Below are 23,738 nucleotides of genomic sequence, written 5' to 3' on the forward strand. Positions count from 1 at the left end.
GGCCAGCCAGCCAACCGTGAATCTCTGTCCTCCTCGAGCCCTCAGCTGTCCTAACAGAGTCACTAGGCAACCAGGGAGCCACAGGCTTATCTATCAACCACTGGGCTGCAGCCAATTTAAAGCTACACTGGAGAATCATACTTCATAAATCCTCTCTTTTTATCTTTTTTCTCTCTCTCCATCGCTCTCTCTCTCTCACTCTCTCTTCACATATTTCTCAGGTGTATATTTGCCACTTTGTTAGTTTATCAAATCACATTTTATCTGTCACGTGCTTCATAAACAACAGGTGTAGAGTATCAGTGAAATGCTTACTTATGTGCCCTTCCTGACCATGCGGAGAGAAAAATAATAATTGAAGGAATAAATAAATACACAATGTATATAGACTTTCTTTTTTTTCTATTGTGTTATTGACTGGATGCTTGTTTATTCAATGTGTAACTCTGTGTTGTTGTTTGGGTCGCACTGCTTTGCTTTATCTTGGCCAGGTCGCAGTTGTAAATGAGACCTTGTTCTCAACTAGCCTACCTGGTTAAATAAAGGGGATTATTTTTTATTTATTTTTATGAGTAACGATAACTTGGCTATAGTTTCAAGTTGTACCAGTACCGATGTGCAAGGGTACGAGGTAATTGAGCTATCAACAGTTGAAGTCAGAAGTTTACATACACTGAGGTTGGAGTCATTAGAACTCATTTTTCAACCACCCCACAAATGTCTTGTTAACAAACTATAGTTTTGGCAAGTCGGTTAGGACATCTACTTTGTGCATGACACAAGTCATTTTTCCAACAATTGTTTACAGACCAGATTATTTCACTTGTAGCTCACTGTATCACAATTCCAGTGGGTCAGAAGTTTACATACACTAAGTTTACTATGCCTTTAAACAGCTTGGAAAATTCCAGAAAATTATGTCATGGCTTTAGAAGCTTCTGACAGGCTAATTAACATCATTTGAGTCAATTGGACGTTTACCTGTGGATGTATTTCAAGGCCTACCTTCAAACTCAGTGCCTCTTTGATTGACATCATGGGAAAATCAGAAAGAAATCAGCCAAGAATAAAGAATAAAAATTGGAGACCTCCACAAGTCTGATTCATCCTTGGGAGCAATTTCCAAACACCTGAAGGTACCATGTTCATCTGTACAAACAATAGTTCGCAATTATGAACACTTTCTGACCACGCAGCTGTCATTTCGCTCAGGAAGGAGACGCGTTCTGTCTCCTAGAGATTAACGTACTTTGGTGCGAAAAGAGCGAATCAATCACCGAACAACAGCAAAGGACCTTGTGAAGATGCTGGAGGAAACAGGTACAAAAGTAGCTATATCCACAGTTAAACAAGTCCTATATCGGCATAACCTGAAAGACTGCTCAGCAAGGAAGAAGCCACTGCTCCAAAACTGCCATAAATAAGCCAGACTACAGTTTGCAACTGCACATGAGGACAAAGATGGTACTTTTTTTCTGTTGAAAGACAAATAGAACTGTTTGGCCATAATGCCCATCATTACGTTTGGAGGAAAAAGTGGGAGGCTTGGAAGCCGAATAACACCATCCCAACCATGAAGCACGGGGGTGGCAGCTGTGGGGGTGCTTTGCTGCAGGAGGGACTGGTGCACTTCACAAAATAGATGGCATCATGAGGTGAGAAAATTATGTGGATGTATTGAAGCAACATCTCAAGACATCAGTCAGGAAGTTAAAACGTGGTCGCAAATGGGTCTTCCAAATGGATAATAACATCAAGCATACTTCCAAAGTTGTGGCAAAATGGCTTAAGGACAACGAAGGCAAAATATTGGAGTGGCCATCACAAAGCCCTGATCTCAATCCCATAGAAAATTTGTGGGCAGAACAGAAAAAGCATGTGTGAGCAAGGAGGCCTACAAACCTGACTCAGTTACACCAGCTCTGTCAGGAGGAATGAGCCAAATTTCACCCAACTTATTGTGGGAAGCTTGTGGAAGGCTACCCGAAACGTTTGACCCAAGTTAAAAAATTGAAAGGCAATGCTACCAAATACTAATTGTATGTATGTAAACCTCTGACCCACTGGGAATGTGCTGAAAGAAAGAAAAGCTGAAATAAATTATTCTCTCTACTATTATTCTGACATTTCACATTCTTAAAATGAAGTGGTGATCCTAGCTGACCTAAGACAGGGAATTTTTACTAGGATTAAATGTCAGGAACTATGGCTACGGTGTATGTAAACATCTGACTTCAGCTGTACTAGGCTGACAAGGTACAAATCTGTCGTTCTGCCCCTGAACAGGCAGTTAACCCACTGTTCCCAGGCCGTCATTGAAAATAAGAATGTGTTCTTAACTGACTTGCCTGGTTAAATAAAGGTAAAATTAAAAAAAAAACATATAGGTAGGGATAAAGTGACTATGCAACAGGATAGATAATAAACAGTAACAGCAGCGGATGTGATGAGTCAAAAGAGTGCAAAAAGGGTCAATGCAGATATTCCGGGTAGCTATTGGTTAGCAATTGGTTAGCTATTGGTTAACTATATAACTACCTATTTAGCAGTTTTATGGCTTGGGGGTAGAAGCTGTTCAGGCTCCTGTCTGTTCCAGACTTGGTGCATTGGTACCGCTTGCGCTGACTGTGGCTGCAGTCTAGTTTTGTCACTAAAGAAACTTGCCCTTGTCTCATATCTAGTTAAAGGGAGGGAAAATGCCACTGTACTATTTTACCTTAGTTTTAACATTAATACTTGTGAATCCTTTCTCTCTATTAATTGCAAATGTCATCAGAGACACTGAGGCCCCAGCCCCCTCCAGACCAGTGTGTAGTCCTTAACCCTAGCTTACCCTTCTGCGTGTCGCCAGGGAGAGGCCAGTGTGGAGGGAGTTCTCAACCAGTTGGTCCTCGAGCACCTGCAGCTGCCACCTCTACAGTGGGGTGAGTACACATACACACACATATATACACACACACACACACACACACACACAGACATACACACACATATATACACACACACACACACACACACACACATATATACACACACACACATATATACACACACATACACACACATATACACACACATACACACACATATACACACATATACACACATATACACACACACACACACACACATATACATACACACATACACACATATACACACACATACATACACACACATATACACACATATACACACACATACACACACACACACATATACACACACACACACTGTGCGATGTAGGAAATGCTTGGCATTACCATTGACGTAAAACCACTGAAATGTATGGGTATTCTTGTCCCTACTCAAATGATCCGTCCAAAGACATTATGATCATGATTCGTGATGAGGCATGAACTGTTTGGATTAGAAGTGTCAATCACCATCGTTCCTATGGAGGTGCCGAACCTGCTGAACCAAAACCACTAGACCTGGCAATTAACACACCAGCCCACACAATCCCACCACATCTGTCTCAAGTCATATTTTCTATTTGCATTTATAATAGACAGCGGGGCTATTTTAGGGAGCTGTCAGAAGGCAGTACTGGAGTGGCTGGGGGACATGTGAAGCACCCAGGGACACCACAGAGAGACTTGGAGGAGCTTCCCTCCCTTTCTGGGGCTCACCATCTGTGAACCACCTCTCAAATATCAGCTTTCATTTATTTATTAAGTGTGTGCGGGGGTGTATTTATGTTCGCCGAACAGTGCGGCCTTTTCTTGGAGGTTAGTGAGTGTGTTCATTAGTCAGTTTAGTGTCTCCTGGTTTAGCAGAAAGAGAGACATCTGTTACGGTGACACAACTGATATCTAGCAGTAGATGAGGACATTTTATCTTCAGCGTTTCTGTTCTCATGAACAATTCTCCAAACTCACTTCTGTCTGAGTCATCAAAGGACCCAGATCTTCTGACACTTTGAGGTTATACTTCTTTTATTTCTAGTCTATTACTTTCAGAGGAACATTTTAGGTCATTTTGAGGAGCACATCATCACATCGCAGTCTTCAGGAGGGTGTGTGTGTGTGTGTGTGTGTGTGTGTGTGCGCGCATGCATCCGTGTGCGCACTTTCCTCTACAATAAGAATGCAGTTCATTTGTCCCAGCCTGTTAGAATGGTGTTATCAGAGTAGCTATCATGGTCTCAAAGATGGACCTTCTCTAAAGCATTCTCCCTCAGGATCAAATAATCCGAACGCAGAGTGGTGGATTCATTTAATATGGTTACAGCTAAAGTTAGCCTCTTAGAGTAAACACATGATTGGCTAACTGTTAGCCTAGGGTATACTGTATTTTCATACTGCAATCCGTTTAGCCGTGAAGCATTTGGTACATAATGGTTTCTCTTTTATGTGTTTATAGTGTGGTGTATAGAATTGTCTTACCAGGTTGTGGCCATGTCAGAAGAGATAAGAAATTGACGGTTATTTACTCTAATTCCATTGAATCAGGAATATCTTGTTTGCTTTCCATTGTTGCTTAGTTTAGGTGAGGTCTAATTGGGTTAGTGAGAGACTATTTGTCCTGATGTCTCAACAGTGTTCCTAATGACAGATAATGACAGAAGCCACTTTGCCCCAAGATATCATTGCTGAGTTTTAGGTTGTAGTTATTATAGGAATTATAGGACTATTTCTCTCTATATCATTTGTATTTCATTAACCTTTGACTATTGGATGTTCTTATAGGCACTTTAGTATTGCCAGTGTAACAGTATAGCTTCCGTCCCTCTCCTCGCCCCTGCCTGGGCTCGAACCAGGAACACATCGACAACAGCCACCCTCGAAGCAGCGTTACCCATCGCTCCACAAAAGCCGCGGCCCTTGCAGGGCAAGGGGAACAACTACTCCAAGTCTCAGAGCGAGTGACGTTTGAAACGCTATTAGCGCGCACCCCGCTAACTAGCTAGCCATTTCACGTCGGTTGCACCAGCCTAGTCTCGGGAGTTGATAGGCTTGAAGTCATAAACAGCTCAATGCTTGAAGCACAGCGAAGAGCTGCTGGCAAAACGCACGAAAGTGCTGTTTGAATGAATGCTTACGAGCCTGCTGGTGCCTACCACCACTCAGTCAGACTGCTCTATCAAATCATAGACTTATGTATAACATAATAGCACACAAAAATACGAGCCTTAGTTTCCGGATTCGACCATATTAATGACCTATCATCTCGAAAACAAGACGTTTATTCTTTCAGTGAAATACAGAACCATTCCTTATTTTATCTAATGGGTGGCATCCATAAGTCTAAATATTCCTGTTACATTGCACAACTTTCAATGTTATGTCATAATTTCTGGCATATTAGGCAGCCCAAACTGTTGCATATACACTGACTCTGTGTGCATGAGAAATGACACAATTTCACCTGGTTAATATTGCCTGCTAACCTTGATTTTTTTCAGCTAAATATGCAGGCTTAAAAAATATATACTTCTGTGTATTGATTTTAAGAAAGGCATTGATGTTTATGGTTAGGTACACATTGGAGCAACGACAGTCCTTTTTCACGAATATGCACCGCATCGATTATATGCAACGCAGGCCACGCTAGATAAACTAGTAATATCATCAACCATGTGTAGTTAACTAGTGATTATGATTGATTGATTGATTGTTTTTTATAAGATAAGTTTAATGCTAGCTAGCAACTTACCTGGGCTTACTGCATTCGCTTAACAGGCCGTCTCCTCGTGGAGTGCAATGTAATCAGGTGGTTAGAGCGTTGGACTAGTTAACTGAAAGGTTGCAAGATTGAACCCCCGAGCTGACAAGGTTAAAATCTGTCGTTCTGCCCCTGAACAAGGCAGTTAACCCACCCTTCCTAGGCCGTCATTGAAAATATGAATGTGTCCTTAACTGACTTGCCTAGTTAAATAAAGATTAAATAAAGGTGTAAAAAAAAAAATCGCTGTCCAAAAATACAGTTTTCCGATTGTTATGAAAACGTGAAATCGGCCCTAATTAATCATCGATTCCGATGAATCGGTCAACCTCTAATTCGGTGGCCATAATTGTATGAGGGCCAGATTGGGGATTTAGCCAGGACACCAGGGTTAACACCCCTACTCTTTCGATAAATGCCATGGGATATTTAGTGACAGGGCAATGTCCCCAATCACTACCCTGGGGCATTGGGATCTTTTTTTTTAGACCAGAGGAAAGAGTGCTTCCTACTGGCCCCCCAACACCACTTCCAGCAGCATCTGGTCTCCCATCCAGGGAACAACATTGCTTAGCTTCAGTGGCAAGCCAGCAGTGGGATGCAGTGTGGTATGCTGCTGGCAGAACACAATGACAGTATCTCTGAATTGGGTTTAAATTGTAGCCCTCTCTATCCACTGTCTTGGACATTGCCAGGGAATCATACTTCCAATAGCTTACTGGCTACAGTGCGTTCGGAAAGTATTCAGACCCCTTGACTTTTTCCACATTTTGTTACGTTACAGTCTTATTCTAAAACGTATAAAATGTTTAAAAAATGGCCTCATTAATCTACCCCATAATTACAAAGTGAAAACCGTTTTTTAATTTATAAAAAATAAAAGGCAGAAGTACCTTAATTACATACTGTAAGTATTCAGACCCTTTGCTATGAGAGTCGAAATTGAGCTCAGGTGCATCCTGTTTCCATTGATCATCCTTGAGATGTTTCTACAACTTGATTGGACATGATTTGGAAATGCACACACCTGTCAATATAAGGTTCCACAGTTGACAATGCATGTCAGAGCAAAAACCAGGACATGAGGTCGAAGTAATTGTTTGTAAAAATCAGAGACAGGATTGTGTCAAGGCACAGATCTGGGGAAGGGTACCAAAAAAATTCTACAGCATTGAAATTCCCAAAGAATACAGTGGCCTCTATCATTCTTAAATGGAAGAAGTTTGGAACCAGCAAAACTCTTCCTAAAGCTGGCCGCCCGGCCAAACTGAGCAATCGGGGGAGAAGGGCCATGGCCAGGGAGGTAACCAAGAGCCTGATGGTCACTCTTACAGAGCTCTAGATTACTTCTGTGGAGATGGGAGGAGAACCTTCCAGAAGGACAACCATCTCAGCAGCACTCCACCAATCAGGCCTTTATGGTAGAATGGCCAGACTGAACCCACTTCTCAGTAAAAGGCAAATGACAGCCTGCTTGGAGTTTGCAAAAAGGCACCAAAAGGACTCTGACCATAAGGAACAAGATTATCTTGTCTGATGAAACCAAGATTGAACTCTTTGGCCTGAATGCCAAGCGTCACGTCTGGGAAGAAACCTGGCACCATCCCTACAATGCAGCATGGTGGTGGCAGCATCATGCTGTGGGGATGTTTTTCAGTGGGGGGGACTGGGAGGCTAGTTAGGATCGAGGCAAAAATGAACGGAGCAAAGTACAGAGAGATCCTTGATGAAAGCCTGCTCCTGACCACTCAGGACCTCGGACTGGTGAAGGTTCACCTTCCAACAGGACAACAACCCTAATCACACAGCCAAGACAACACAGGAATGGCTTTGGGACATGTCTCTGAATGTCCTTGAATGGTCCAGCCAGAGCCTGAACTTGAACCCGATCGAACATCTCTGGAGAGACCTAAAAATAGCAGTGCAGCGACACTCCCCATCCAACCTGACAGAGATTTAGGGGATCTACAGTGACTTCTTCACATTACCATATTGTAGCAACCCATGAATATTTAATTGTGGACTTTTCCAACAATGGAAAAATGGGGAAAGTGGCAGAAACAGAAAGGGTCTTTAAGCCTTCCTGTTTGTTTAGGGCCTTATTATTGAATGGGGAGTGAGGGAGTCAGCCATAGAGCTAGGGACCATTAGGAACTGATTACCCCCTTTAGGCAGCAGCAGAGCAACAAAACCTAGCTACTACAGAACAGAGTACACACACATACACACACACTGATATGATAATCTATATCAGTCACTTTCTCTAATGCCTTGGCGGGGAAGAAGATATTAGATTCACCAGCCAATTACAGAGTAGTAATGTAAGGTGTATTTACATGTCTGGTACCTCCCTTTATTAGTGTTGTTTCAGTGTGGGGTATAGAGGGGGACTAAGTAGCCATGTAAACAGGCTGCACTGCATTACTTCTACCTTAACATGTTCATCGTGATTCATTCTGGTCTAGTGAGCCTCAACAAACAGAATCATTTGGTAAGTTCTACGAGTGACCTTTTTCAGTAGTGTTTCTCTTTATTTTGTAAGCATTCATATTTTTACACTGTTTTGTGTTTTCTCTACAAGCCAATTACTAGTTTATGTGCCATGTAGTTCTGTATATACACTGAGTATACAAAACATTCGGACCTACTCTTTCCATGGCATAGACTGACCAGGTGAAAGCTATGATCTCCTTTGATGTTACTTGTTAAATCCACAAGACAAAACATTTCAGCGCCTTTGGAAGGGGTATGATAGTAGGTGCGGGGTTTTCACGTTCAACAGTTTCCCATGTGTATTTTTTATTTATTTTTTATTCCACCTTTATTTAACCAGGTACGCAAGTTGAGAACAAGTTCTCAGTTACAATTGCGACCTGGCCAAGATAAAGCAAAGCAGTTCGACACAAACAACAACACAGAGTTACACATGGAGTAAAACAAACATACAGTCAATAATACAGTATAAACAAGTCTATATACGATGTGAGCAAATGAGCTGAGATAAGGGAGGTAAGCGAAAAAAGGCCATGGTGGCAAAGTAAATACAATATAGCAAGTAAAACACTGGAATGGTAGATTTGCAATGGAAGAATGTGGAAAGTAGAAATAAAAATAATGGGGTGCAAAGGAGCAAAATAAATAAATACATGAAATACAGTAGGGAAAGAGGTAGTTGTTTGGGCTAAATTATAGGTGGGCTATGTACAGGTGCAGTAATCTGTGAGCTGCTCTGACAGTTGGTGCTTAAAGCTAGTGAGGGAGATAAGTGTTTCCAGTTTCAGAGATTTTTTATAGTTTGTTCCAGTCATTGGCAGCAGAGAACTGGAAGGAGAGGCGGCCAAAGAAAGAATTGGTTTTGGGGGTGACTAGAGAGATATACCTGCTGGAGCGTGTGCTACAGGTGGGAGATGCTATGGTGACCAGCGAGCTGAGATAAGGTGTTCCTAATGTTTGGTATACTCAGTGTATATAATAATAATTAATGAACATAATTATCTGTGTGTAATAAGTAATCTAAAGCGTTAGGGTTTTTGGCCCCCCTGTTTGTAATACTCCAGCACCCTCCCCTTGTGAGGACAACAACACTGAGCCTTGTTCTAAATATTTTATGAGGTTGGAGAATACATTGTGATTGGTCTTAGACAATTCCTCAACATTTTCCTCCAATGTTTGTAAACAATTTAAATGAAGTAAATTTAGTAAACAGCCTCAAAACATGGTTAACACTATAAAAGTGGTATCATGGATGGTTAGTCCTTGCATCCATAGCTCTGTCTATGAATTTGAGCGTGGTTACGTTTCTCCAGGCTCATCCCTCAGCTGGCAGGGAGTACACTTTGTGGTTATTCCAGCTGCTGAATGCCGCTTAAAGCAAAATCACTTTCTCTTTTCTCTGAACAATTGTATTAATATACAATACAATTTGAGCATACAGTATAGCTCAATATTTGTATTATTATTTTATACAGTTTTTGATGCTCATCTTTACCAAGGGTGCCAATAATTACTGACCCCACAGTACACTGGTGTCATGCGGGCCACCCGCCATGCTCTCTACATAGCCTGCTATTGGGCCTCTCCATGGGCAGAAAGCATCAATACTATTGGCTGACTGAGCAGGTGTAATGGCTGACTCCTCTCACAGGGATTTGTTGATTCGAGACCATTTTTCATCAAGAATTGTGTGGACACGTGTCTCAATCGATTTATGTCTGTCTGGCATCTGCTCTAGATAATAAATATGCCTACAACTTCAGCGATGATGTCAACATTGGACACACACCTGTCTTCAGCAGCTGAAAAGCTGGTACTTTATTTGATAGTGTTACACACACACACACACAAACACCCTTCCTGCTTAAATGTCATCCGAGGTACGTTGGTGTGCTTGGTGTATCTTCCCCTATTGTTTTTCAAAAGGTTACTGGCTGGTCGGCCTGATTATCTGTGACAAACGATCCTGACACTCCAGAAAACCTGGAGGGGTCTTCTCCTCCAAAACATGAGTCACAGAAAGAGGGATGAAGGGATAGAGATGAATGGGTAGAAAGAGACGGACAAATATCATTAAATGAGAGCAATATAATATCCTGGTGAATTGAAGGGGTGAGGAGGAACTATTAACTGCATTTAACCATAAACTATTGTTTAATCTGCCACATAGCCATGGGATGTACATCTCCAAATATGTTTGGCTGTTTGTCACCGTTTACAGCTAGCTGTCAGAGACCATGTTGCTTTAGGGTTCAAACAGTGGGCTGTGTGTTCCCTGTAGTATCAGTCACATTCCATGGGGAGCGTAGAGAGAAATGGATGCACCTTTAAAGAGCCTGGCTTTCTCGATTCTTGACCACATATGGCGCCCTGGTCTCTGCCACCTTCTGTATGCTCTACTATCTGTCTCCGTACCTCCCTGTTTCAGTCTGTTTCAAAACGTTTCCTCCCTACTGAACAGGAACAGGGCCCATACAGGGCGGTTGGCAGAAGCAGCAGCAGTAGCAGGGTTTGCGTGTTCTGCAGCCCGTTTTAGTGCTATGCTCATAGCATTTAAATCTTTCTGAACAAGGCCCAGGGAACCAGGTGGCAGCAGCAGCAGTAGCAGGGTTTACATGCAGCCGGCCTGGAGTAGCGTTATGGAAAGAGCCTCATTGATTACTTCTCCTCTGCTAACAATTGAATTAAAGCCGAAGTGACACACCTTCTCTTGGCTGTCTCCACGTCAGCTTAATAGACTGGAGTTAAATAAACAGACATCTGTATGCCGAGTTAGCACAGGCAACTCTGGCTCTCAGGGGCTCTCTGGGGCTCTGACTGACCCTACGTCCCACATGGTACTCTATTCCCTTTTTAGTGCATTACCTTTGACCAGAGCCCTGTATACAGTATCTCCCATGTATTGAGACATGGCTCTGCAGTAGCTAAGCAGTGGGAGTGAGGAGAGACCTAGATATGGCGAGAGAGAAACACAAGGAGAGGGAGAGGACTTTGCCCTTCCAGGCTGCTACCGGGAACCCGTCTTAACGGAATTCAAATTCATCCATGAATGGCAAGACAAATGTTTGGGTTGATAAAGAGGTCAACAGGGAGAGAGGGAGAGGAAGGGAGAGAGAGAGAGAGTAAGGTGGGGCAGCTGTAAAAGGCAGGACATAATTTAATAAGACAGCTCTTTTTGAATGGGCTCTGTGTGTGTGCGTATGCGTGTGTCTACTCAGACAGATGGTCGTTTGGAGTGGTTACAGGCGGCTGGGTGATCAGTACACACTGGGGATATCTTGCCTTTAAAGCTCTGGTCAGGAGCCCAAAAGCCAGGAGGAAGAGCACCATGGTGGTGCTGGATGGGACTGGGCACAGTACACCCTCCCTGACCATGAGATTGGACAGTCCCTCTGCTGGGGATGGGTAGAGAGAATGGTACAGACACATACACATAGTCTAGTCAGCCTTATGTCCCTGAGTCAGCACACAGAGGTAACGCTGGGATGGAGGTAGTATATGCGGGGAGGAAGAGGATGGCTCCCCTGGGAGGATCATGGTAGCTGTGTGGCCTGATGCCATCCTGATCCAGGCTTTAACATGGCTTCCAGTCCCTCAGCTCCCAATGGTTTTATCACTCTACTGGTGACAACACAGGAGAGACTTACTTTGAATACTGTTGGTCTCATGGTTCTCTGCAGTCTAGCCCTGACAGTGAGTGGGTGATTGAAGGGACTGAGGCGAAGTAAAGGGGCTGCTGTGATGAACAGTTCCCCCATACTAAACAGGGCCTGAAGAGTTGCGAGTGGCCAAAGAGAAGGTGAAAATCAGGGGCGATGCTGTCAGGAGCTGCCCCATTTACCTGCCTGTTTTTTTAGCCCTGTCACCCTGTCACCCAGACTCTGTCTATCAACCCTCCTTATCATCAAGCAGAGATTCCATGTCCATCACGTTCCACAGGTATATCTTTGCCACATCAGTTACACAGTAGCTACACCATCCTTCTCTTCTCTGTGGACAGTCAATATCAACCTGACAACTGTCCCATTGTAACAATAGCTAGCCGCTCCACTGTTGTTCATGTGAATAATCCTCCTCATCCCCAACATGTGCTTATTCGGAGTATCCCAGCATATACACTGCAATTTCGTATTTTACCAGAGCTTTGACATTCTGAAACTGCCTTCTGTTGTGTTTGAACCTCAGCATTAGGGGAACAACACAAACATGGAGAGGATGATTTGTTTGGCTATGGGCTGAAGAGGATCAGAACGTGATCCTTGCTATCGCTCTGCTGGGCTAATGTTGTGATCAGAGACCAGACTGCCGTAGCCATTCCTGGGTCGTTCCTGTGCCCTGCGAAGTTGGGAACTTCCAGTGGATAGAATGTTAGCACATTGAGAGCTGTCCTCTGTGAGGATGGGATATAAGGATGTATTGGTCAAGAGTTAGCACATTGAAGAGCCTTAGCGTGCCTGTTTATAGGACATTTATCACGGCCGGAGAACAATCCAGCGTGTCACTTTGGATGATGAGTGGGCATAAATCATAAGTCTTCCTCTCCTCCTCCACCTACAGCACCAGCCGGGTCGGCAGAGATAGCCAGCACACAACACCACATTATGCAGATGCATGTAGAATATCTACCACACAGAATTTGTCTTATATTATATAGTTTCAATCCCATTTAGTTTGATTTAGTGTTACGGTGGTGTTTGAAACAGCTAAAGTATTTTCATGACCTAAACATCTATTTATTTTCTATTTTCTCCAGCTTAGCCACAGAGGATTTTTACTTACCATATTGTGAAGCCATTTATCAGCCCTGTTTCCCCCTACTCCACTTTCCATCAAATAAAAACTCCTTTCATTGATTTCTGTAAAGGAAACAAGAGTTTCCCCAGAGGCAGCCTTTTCATCCCTGAATGACATATTACCTGACATTTCTAAACGAAACACAGCTGTGTGGGTCTGTGTCTCCTGTGTGTGTGGCGCTATAATGTGTCAGAGCTAGACTTTACAGATTTCTGCTTTGTTTATACTGCTCTCCTCCTGCCTGCACCATCTATCACATATCCTGGTTAAACCAGACTGAACCTTGTATTCAGTCTGGTTTAATCAGGCGCTTATACGGGAAAATGGGAAGAAACACAAACAGATCGCTGTCTTAAGAACTGTTGAAGGATGGAAGGCTCATACTGTTGACATGCTGTTATCTTTTGCAGCAGAGACTGTGAAATGTACTGTCAGCTAGCTGCTGTTGGTGAAATGTACTGTCAGCCAGTGGTGAATTTTATTGGAATAAATTATAAAACTAGCTAGCCAGCTATGGGTAGCTAGCTACCTGACAGGAGTGCAAGCTAGCTACGTTAGCTTACTAGGTACATTAATAGCTTTCGGTTGGTTGTTTTTAAGCTCAACTTCAAGATTTCCACCAAGGACTTTGCCTCTCCGGTCATCACTCTTCCTTGCTTCGGCAAGGGACATTTAAGGTACACTCCGATTCAAAGGCTGAGGATTTAGGGCCGAGGGCTCTCTACTCTACTTTGAGTTTGAAACGCAGCCAGACAGCCATCGGCCCTAAACCCTCAGCCCTTGAACGCTGTTGGTGAAACGTACAGTCTCCTAATTAAACGTACAGTCTGCGAGCTAGACCTGTAATGGTTCTCGTCTGGTGAAGGAGAAGCGGACCAAAATGCAGCGTGGTATTTTTGAGACATGTTTAATGACGATGAAAAAACGATTAATACAAAAACAACAAACGGAACGTGAAAAACCTATACAGCCTATCTGGTGACAACAAACACAGAGACAGGAACAATCACCCACGAAATACTCAAAGAATATGGCTGCCTAAATATGGTTCCCAATCAGAGACAACGATAATCACCTGACTCTGATTGAGAACCGCCTCAGGCAGCCATAGACTATGCTATACACCCCCAAGACAAAACACACCACAAAAAAAACATGTCACACCCTGGCCTGACCAAATAAATGCAGACAAACACAATATACTTCGACCAGGGCATGACAGAACCCCCCCCTAAGGTGCGGACTCCCGGACGCACATCAAAACAATAGGGAAGGGTCCGGGTGGGCGTCTGTCCATGGTGGGGGCTCCGGCACGGGACGTGGACCCCACTCTATCAATGTCTTAGTCCCTCCTCCTCGAGTCCTAAGATAGTCCACCCTTGCCGCCACCATGGCCTACTAGTCCTCACCCAGAAACCCACTGGAACGAGGGGCAGCTTGGGACTGAGAGGCAGCTCGGTACTGAGGCAGCTCGGTACTGAGGCAGCTCGGTACTGAGGCAGCTCGGGACTGAGAGGTAGCTCGGGACTGAGGGGAAGCTCGGGACTGAGGGGAAGCTTGGGACTGAGGGGAAGCTTGGGACTGAGGGGAAGCTTGGGACTGAGGGGAAGCTTGGGACTGAGGGGAAGCTCGGGTCTGAGGGGAAGCTCAGTACTGAGGGGAAGCTCAGCACTGAGAGGAAGCCCAGCACTGAGAGGAAGCTCAGCACTAAGAGGGAGCTCAGGCCGGTAGTTGGATCCGGCAGATCCTGGCTGGCTGGCGGTTCTGGCAGATCATGGCTGACTGGCGGATCTGGAAGAGTCTGGCTCACTGGCAGATCTGGAAGAGTCTGGCTGACTAGCAGATCTGGAAGAGTCTGGCTGACTGGCGGATCCTGGCAGACTGACGGATCTGGCTGCTCCATGCTGACTGGTGGCTCTGGCTGCTCCATGCTGACTGGCAGCTCTGGCTGCTCCATGCAGACTGACAGCTCTGGCGGCTTCTTGCAGACTGGCAGTTCTGGCAGCTCCTTGCAGACTGGCAGCTCTATGCAGACTGGCATCTCTAGCTGCTCCATTCAGACTGGCACCTCTGGCTGCTCCATGCAGGCTGACAGCTCTGGCTGCTCCATGCAGGCTGGCAGCTCTGGCTGCGCTGAACAGGCAGGAGACTCCAGCAGCGCTGTAGAGGAGGAAGCTCTGGCAGCGCTGAACAGGCGGGAGACTCCGGCAGCGCAGGAGAGGAGGAAGGCTCTGGCTGCGCTAAACTTGCGGGAGACTCCAGCAGCGCAGGAGAGGAGGAAGGCTCTGGCTGCGCTGAACAGGCGGTAGACTATGGTAGCGCTGTAGAGGAGAAAGGCTCCGGCAGCGCTGAACAGGCGGGCACAGGACGTGTAAGGCTAGGAAGGAAATACTCAAAAAATATGGCTGCCTAAATATGGTTCCCAATCAGAGACAACGATAATCACCTGACTCTGATTGAGAACCGCCTCAGGCAGCCATAGACTATGCTATACACCCCCAAGACAAAACACACCACAAAAAACCCGTGTCACACCCTGGTCTGACCAAATAAATGCAGACAAACACAATATACTTCGACCAGGGCGTGACAAGACCACTGTTGGTGAAATATACCGTCAGCTAGCTATACTACTGTTGGTGAAACATACCATCTGCTAGCTATACTACTGTTGGTGAAACGTACCATCTGCTAGCTAGACTATTGTTGGTGAAACATACAGTCTGCTAGCTAGACTACTGTTGGTGAAACATACCGTCAGCTAGCTATACTACTGTTGGTGAAACGTACTGTCTGCTAGCTAGACTACTGTTGGTGAAACATACCGTCAGCTAGCTATTCTACTGTTGGTGAAACATACCGTCAGCTAGCTATACTACTGTTGGTGAAACATACCGTCAGCTAGCTATACTACTGTTGGTGAAACATACCGTCAGCTAGCTATACTACTGTTGGTGAAACATACCGTCAGCTAGCTATACTACTGTTGGTGAAACATACCGTCAGCTAGCTATACTACTGTTGGTGAAACATACCGTCAGCTAGCTATACTACTGTTGGTGAAACATACCGTCAGCTAGCTAGACTACTGTTGGTGAAACATACCGTCAGCTAGCCATACTACTGTTGGTGAAACATACCGTCAGCTAGCTATACTACTGTTGGTGAAACATACCGTCAGCTAGTCATACTACTGTTGGTGAAACATACTGTCAGCTAGCTATACTACTGTTGGTGAAACATACCGTCAGCTAGCTATACTACTGTTGGTGAAACATACCTTCAGCTAGCTATACTACTGTTGGTGAAACATACAGTCTGCTAGCTAGACTACTGTTGGTGAAACATACCGTCAGCTAGCTATACTACTGTTGGTGAAACGTACCATTTGCTAGCTAGACTACTGTTGGTGAAACATACAGTCTGCTAGCTAGACTACTGTTGGTGAAACGTACCGTCAGCTAGCTATACTACTGTTGGTGAAACATACCGTCTGCAAGCTATACTACTGTTGGTGAAACATACCGTCAGCTAGCTATACTACTGTTGGTGAAACATACCGTCAGCTAGCTATACTACTGTTGATGAAACGTACCGTCAGCTAGCTATACTACTGTTGGTGAAACATACCGTCAGCTAGCTATACTACTGTTGGTGAAACATACCGTCAGCTAGCTATACTACTGTTGATGAAACATACAGTCTGCTAGCTAGACTACAGTTGGTGAAACATACCGTCAGCTAGCTATACTACTGTTGGTGAAACATACCGTCAGCTAGCCATACTACTGTTGGTGAAACATACCGTCAGCTAGCTATACTACTGTTGGTGAAACATACCGTCAGCTAGCTATACTACTGTTGGTGAAACATACCGTCAGCTAGCTATACTACTGTTGGTGAAACATACCGTCAGCTAGCTATACTACTGTTGGTGAAACATACCGTCAGCTAGCTATAGCGCTGTTGGTGAAACATACCGTCAGCTAGCTATAGCGCTGTTGGTGTACCCTACATGTACAGGTGATCATGTCGGGACTCTATTGTAAGTAAACTGTTTAATGCGTGTTGAGGAATGAAATGCATCTGTGTGTACCGCTCCCTCATTTGAATATATATGGCCTCTTTGATTCAACATCTAAGCAAAGAGTATCAGTCCAATAGCTTATTTGCTACCTGCTGGTTTGTCATGATTAGGTATTCAGACAGTTCGGGGAAACTATATTAGGCTACACAATGCAACACTACACACAGTCAGGAGCAAGAGAGAATCTTTCAGACATTGCATTATCACCTCTTTCTCTCTCTATCCTCTCTTGCTCTCACACTTTCTATCTCTCTCACTCACTCTCTCTGTCCTCTCTCTCTCTCTTGCTCTCTCACACTCTCTTTCTCTCTCACACACTCTCTCTGTCTCTCTCTCTCAGGCCAGATTTTTATCACAGTCATGCAAAGTGTCACCATCACCTGTGTTTTTCCCACTACTATCACATTTGTATTACTTGGCTGAATGGATGTTATTTTGTTGTTTGTGTGTGTAAAATTTTGGTGGACCTTACATAGTGTTAAGGTTTGGCACGTTTGTTGGTTATTTTAATGTGCTGTCAAAATAATGTGAGACCCAGGTGAAGACCATAAAGTCATCTTGTAATTGCATAACACGTTTGATGAAACTACCGTGTAATTCTCTTAGACAATCACTAACTGATTAGAGCTGTCCAATTACTGTGAGCCACTTTCTTGTTCTACCAAAATAAAAGCTGTTATTAGTGAATAGGCAAATAATCGACCTTCATTTGTTTCCGTCTGGCACTTATAGATATGACCAAAAAGCGCTTGTTATAACTCTTGTTATCACTTCTGTATTTAGCTCGTCATTTTTAGCAACCTTTTTAGCAACTTTTTCTAATATTGGTAATGATCTCACAAACTTATGAAGTGCTACATATTGTGTAAGGTTGATGATCCTCATTGTTTAATTGAAAATGAAAGTATGTGATCAGCATTTCCTTGGGTTTACCCACTACATCCCTGGTGTTACTCTGTGTTCCAGTGTATGCCTTTCAGCAGTACACTACTTTGAGAGGCGTGGATGGAACATTGTTCACCCTACACCCTTTGACCCCCCCCCCCCCGTCTGTGATGTAACAGGCAGTGACATCATAACAGCAGCGCATCCACCTGAGTGAATCTCTCTTAGGGAGCAATACGTTCCCTTACTGTGTTCAGTTTCCGTGTTCCGTTCATCATCAGGATGTCCAGGTCAATGAAGACTGCTGTGGTAGTTTGATGATGCTGGGACATGACACAGGCTCTCAGTGGGTAAGGAAGGACAGTCGATCAGGGCCACACGAGGGCTAGCAGCCTGCCTGTCTGTCATTTGTGTGCTGTCCTGTCAGCAGGCTGTGTGTGTGAAACACTAAGAGCTGTCAGTTAACCTGCAGGAATCTGTGGAGCTGCTGTCACCTGCTGACTGCTGTCATCTGACTGACTGCTTGCTTCTGGAGAGCCCTGTCACTCCAGGTGTCTGAGAAGAGACATACTGTATTCTTTATTCACTGGTGACTCATACAGCAGGTCTTTGAGGACCAGGAGACTCTACTTTCTCATGTGTGCCAGCCCTGCATTTTATTGAGAGCCCTGGCTGGGGAAAAGAGGCACTGTCAGGGCTTCTTCTCCCATGCAGGGCTGGCTGTCATTTATAGAGAGGAGAGAGAAGGAGAGTATTTTCAGCTTGCGAAGCATCATTTTCAGGCAGGCAGGCGCAGGCTCACACATGCAGTGTGTGTGGGTATCGGACTGTGAGATCCACGTCCTGGATGAGTCACGTTGGACAACCAGAACCTGTTGGTCTGAGCAAGCCTGACCCACAGCAATGACCATCGATTCCTCTCCACAGGCTGACATGCGTCCCTGAATGTTACACTCATTTATTGGAAGAAATGATAAAAACAAACCTGTCTGGCTGGTGCAGGACGGGAGGGAGGGACAGTATTATCCCCCTCATCTCCACAGCAAGGCCACCCGTCATGGGGTTGGAGGAATTGGTTTGTGGGACCTGGCTGGATCGATGCGGAGGACTCATTTAGCTACAGCCGCAGTCAGATATCGTCAGCAGCTACATGGGAAAGAAAGACTTATTCACAGTCTTACGGAGTCAAACCGATATGAACGGCACTGCGTATCAATGGGCCAGTCACCAGGCACAGTCAGATATCCTTAGAGAAAGAGATACACACTGGGCATTGGATAGAGAGCGAGAGAGAGAGAGAGGGGGACACACTGGGCCGTCTGAGAGAGAGGGAAGATGGAGGAGAGAGAGTGTCACCCAGGGTCTTTGAGAAGGAGGGAGGAGATCGAGAGAATGACGTTTTTTCTTTGACTAAACACAAACCTTCCTAGGCTTGGCCTGTATACATACAGTATATATTCAGAAGGTATTCACACCCATTTACTTTTTCCACATTTTGTTGTGTTACAGCCTGCATTTAAAATGGATTAAATTGCGATTTTGTGTCACTGGTCTACACACAATACCTAATAATATCAAAGTGAAATTGTTTAATTCATTAATAAAAAATGAAACCCTGACATGTCTTAAGTAGTCAATAAGTATTCTACCCCTTTGTTATGGCAAAGCCTAAATAAGTTCAGGAGTAAAAATGTGCTTAACAAGTCACATAATAAGTTGCATGGACTCACTGTGTGTGCAGTAATAGTGGTTAACATGATTTTTAATGACTACCTCATCTCTGTACCCCACACATACAATTATCTGTAAGGTCCCTTATTCGAGAAATTAATTTCAAGCACAGATTCAACCACAAAGACCAGGTAGGTTTTTCAAAGAAGGCTAGATTGGTAAAAAAAAACTGACACCGAATATCATGGTGAAGTTAAATTACGTTTTGGATGGTGTATCAATACACCCACTCACTACTAATATACAGGTGTCCTTTTTAACTCAGGGATTTCACCATGAGGCCGATGGTGTCTTTAAAACACTTACAGTTTAATGGCTGTGATAGGAAAAAAACTGAGGGTGGATCAACAACATTGTAGTTACTCCACAATACTAACCTAATTGACAGAGTGAAAAGGAAGAATACAAATATTCCAAAACATGCATCTTGTTTGCAACAAGTCACTAAAGTAATACTCCAAAATGTGGCAAAGCACTATCTCCTGAATCAAAAGTGTTATGTTTGGGGCAAATCGAATAGAACACATTACTGAGTACCACTCTCCATATTTTCAGGCATACTGGTGGCTGCATCATGTTATGGGTATGCTTGTAATCATTATTAAGGCCTTGGGAGTATTTCAGGATAACAAAAAAAACAGAATGGAGCTAAGCACAGGTCAATTTCTAGTGTGCATTCCCCAGACACAGGGAGATCAATTCACCTTTAGCAGGACAATCGCCTAAAACACAGGGCGAAATCTACATTGGAGTGTTCCTGAGTGGTCGAGTCACAGTTTTGACCTAGATATACTTGAATATCTTTGGCAAAACCTGATATTGGTTGTTTAGCAATGATCAACAACCAATTTGACAGAGCTTGAATAATTTTGAAAATAATAATGGGCAGGTGTGGGAAGCTCTTAGAGATGTACCCATTAATACTCACAGTTGTAATCGCTGCCATGGTGTTTCTACAAAGTATTGTCTCAAGGGTGTGACTACTTATGTGACTACTTATGTAAATTAGATTTTCAATAAATTGGCAAAAAATATCAGAACGCTTTGTTTTCACTTTGTGAGTATGGAGTATTGTGTGTAGATGAGTGGAAAGAAATCTGTTTAATCCATTTTGAATTCAGGCACAACAAAATGTGGATTAAGTCAAGGGGTATGAAGCCACCGTACTCTGCAAATAGCACGCTATTCCCTATACAGTGCACTAGTGTACCTTTGACCAAAAGTAGTGCACTCTATAGAGAGTAGGGTGCCGTTTGGGACGCAGGCATGGGAGCCTACATTTTCAAGTGTATGCTATTTATTTCATACATGGCTGTGCAGTCGGCCTAGATTGAAACATGAAAGACCAGGGCATAGCCTTAAATATTGTCCATGCGCAGATTCACAGTGGTGATTAGCCAAGTCACAAAACAAGGCTTTGTTTGGGCTCTCTATAGCCAGTCCTTGCATGGCTGACTTCTCCAGCTGGCTGAACAAACACACATAGACACACACACACATAGACACACACACACACACACAATCAATCATAGTTCCTTGGTGGCGTTCTCACTTCAGGGTAGTGTGTGGTTTCTACACTTCAACTCCCTTTAACACGCCACAGCCTTTTGTTCCTGCCGGTGGCTGGTCTGCCATTATTCCCCTGGCCAAGCTGGTTTTTGAAGACAATTGAACACACACACACACACACACACAATGGAACACCACTCCTGGTCTGTAATTAGTTTCAGCTATCCCACCAGTTAGTTTATTTATAAAGCTGCTCTTTCTCTCTCTCTCTTTGCTACCACTCTCCCTCTACCTGTCTCTCTGTGCACACAATGGGCAGAGCAGAGGAGGCTGTAGACTCTAAGGGAAGATGACGCAATCCTGCTTAATATTATGCAGATCAGACAGACGTAGAGGAAGAAGAGGCGAGAGCTGTTAGTTCTAATGAGTCTCATGTCGTTGTTTAGTATGGATGGGAGAGACCACGGTGGAGACCAGCTTTCATCCACAAACTTTGCCAATATTTTCTGGAGTTCTCCATGGTCTGCATGCCAACTTCCCTTCCATCCATTTCCCTTCCCTGCACAGCAATACCTTGGAAACACAGGCAGGCGGTACTGTAGCACCAGGGCAGACTAGACCCTGCCCTAAGACTGCGTCCCAAATCGCACCCCATCCCCATATAGTGTCAAAAGTAGTTCACTGCGTAGGGGATAGGGTGCGATTTGGGATGCATATTATGACTAAGAGCTAAATTCCCTGGCAGGCAGGCAGCAGAGCGAGTGAGTGACTGAGCTGAGAACATGGTCCCTGCCAAAAGCATCCATCTTAAAATGAATGTGGTGCCCTATATCTCCTCCTGCAATGTTTTGGCAGCTCCACTCCATTTAATCCCTAAATGTACTTCCTCTGCTACCTCCTAGCGACCACTATTACCAGGGACCTGTGGACTGATACCACACTGTAGAAAGTAACTGCTGCTTTACTAGGTTATAGTTACAGTATACAGATAGTTACAGTTACAGTATACAGATTAGGTCTAATTGGTTCTATTCCACTCATTATTTCCTCAAATAGCTAGAGGACCTAGATAGCAGAGCAACATTTTCTCACACCCGCATAATACCTTGCACTTAGTAATTTCCCAAGACTACCAGGATCCTTTGCTTCTATTCTCTGGTCTGTGTCAGTTCAGTGAGATCATAGGGTTGTTTGACTTCCTCAGTCTCTCTTTGTGGCGACAGATATGCATGTCCTGTCGGTCTAAATTACACTTTGAAGCTCTGTCAGTGACCATTGGGTTCTTGGTCACCTCCCCAATTAGACTTAATTAGTTAGCCTGTATCAACAATAGATAACAATAGATTAGCCTGTATCAACAATAGATCTGTATACTAGTGTGTGTGTGTGTGTGTGTGTGTGTGTGTGTGTGTGTGTGTGTGTGTGTCATTATGGGGTATTGTGTGTAGATTGATGATAAGAAATGTAATACATTTTCGAATAAGGCTGCAACGTAACGGAGGTATGAATAATTTACAAATGCACTGTACTCTCACCCTTTATGCCTCCCCCCTCTCTCTGTCTCTCTCTCTCTCTCTCTCTCTCGCTGTCTCTCTCTCTCTCTCTCTCTCTCTCTCTCTCTCTCTCTCTCGTGCGCTGTCTCTCTCTCTCTCTCTCTGTCTCTCTCTCTCTGTCTCTCTGTCTCTCTCTCTCTCTCTCTGTCTCTCTGTCTCTCTCTCTCTCTCTCTCTCTCTCTCTCTGTCTCTCTCTCCCTCTCTCTCGTGCGCTGTCTCTCTCTCTCTCTCTCTCTCTCTCTCTCTCTCTCTCTCTCTCTCTCTCGTGCGCTGTCTCTCTGTCTCTCTCTCTCTCTCTGTCTCTCTCTCTCTCTCTGTCTCTCTCTCTCTCTGTCTCGCTGTCTCTCTGTCTCTCTCTCTCTCGCTGTCTCTCTCCCTCTCTCTCTCTCTCTGTCTCGCTGTCTCTGTCTCTCTCTCTCTGTCTCTCTGTCTCGCTGTCTCTCTGTCACTCTCTCTCTCTGTCTCGCTGTCTCTCTCTCTCTATGTCTCTCTGTCTCTGTCTCTGTCTCTCTCTCTCTCTCTGTCTCTCTCTCGCTGTCTCGCTGTCTCTCTCTGTCTCGCTGTTTCTCTGTCTCGCTGTTTCTCTGTCTCTCTCTCTCTCTCTGTCTCGCTGTCTCTCTGTCTCTCTCTCTCTGTCTCGCTGTCTCTCTGTCTTTCTCTCTCTCTCTGTCTCGCTGTCTCTCTGTCTGTCTCTCTCTCTCTCTCTGTCTTGCTGTCTCTCTGTCTCTCTCTCGCTGTCTCGCTGTCTCTCTCTGTCTCGCTGTTTCTCTGTCTCTCTCTCTCTCTCACTGTCTCTCTGTCTTCCCCCTCTCTCTCTCTCGCTCTGTCTCGCTGTCTCTCTGTCTTTCTCTCTCTCTCTGTCTCGCTGTCTCTCTGTCTCCCCCCTCTCTCTCTCTCTCTCTTGCACTCTCGCCGTTGCTCGATCTCTCTCTCTCCCTCTCTCTCTGTCTCGCTGTCTCCCTGTCTCCCTCTCTCTCTCTCTCTCTCTCTCTGTCTCTCTGTCTCTCTCTCTCTCTCTC

General features: G+C 44.4%; 1 protein-coding gene across 2 annotated transcripts in view; it reads left to right on the forward strand.

Moving 5' to 3' along the window:
• Window positions 1–23,738, forward strand: part of LOC135549826 (trafficking protein particle complex subunit 9-like) — a 367,075-nt gene that overhangs the window by 269,678 nt on the left and 73,659 nt on the right. For both annotated transcript variants that reach the window (XM_064980154.1, XM_064980155.1), the window contains one exon: window positions 2,833–2,924. In XM_064980154.1, the coding sequence (XP_064836226.1) occupies window positions 2,833–2,924 (92 nt within the window). The remainder of the gene's footprint in view (window positions 1–2,832; window positions 2,925–23,738) is intronic.

Source organism: Oncorhynchus masou, chromosome 12 (genome assembly GCF_036934945.1).
Source record: "Oncorhynchus masou masou isolate Uvic2021 chromosome 12, UVic_Omas_1.1, whole genome shotgun sequence".
Classification (NCBI taxonomy): Eukaryota; Metazoa; Chordata; class Actinopteri; order Salmoniformes; family Salmonidae; genus Oncorhynchus; species Oncorhynchus masou.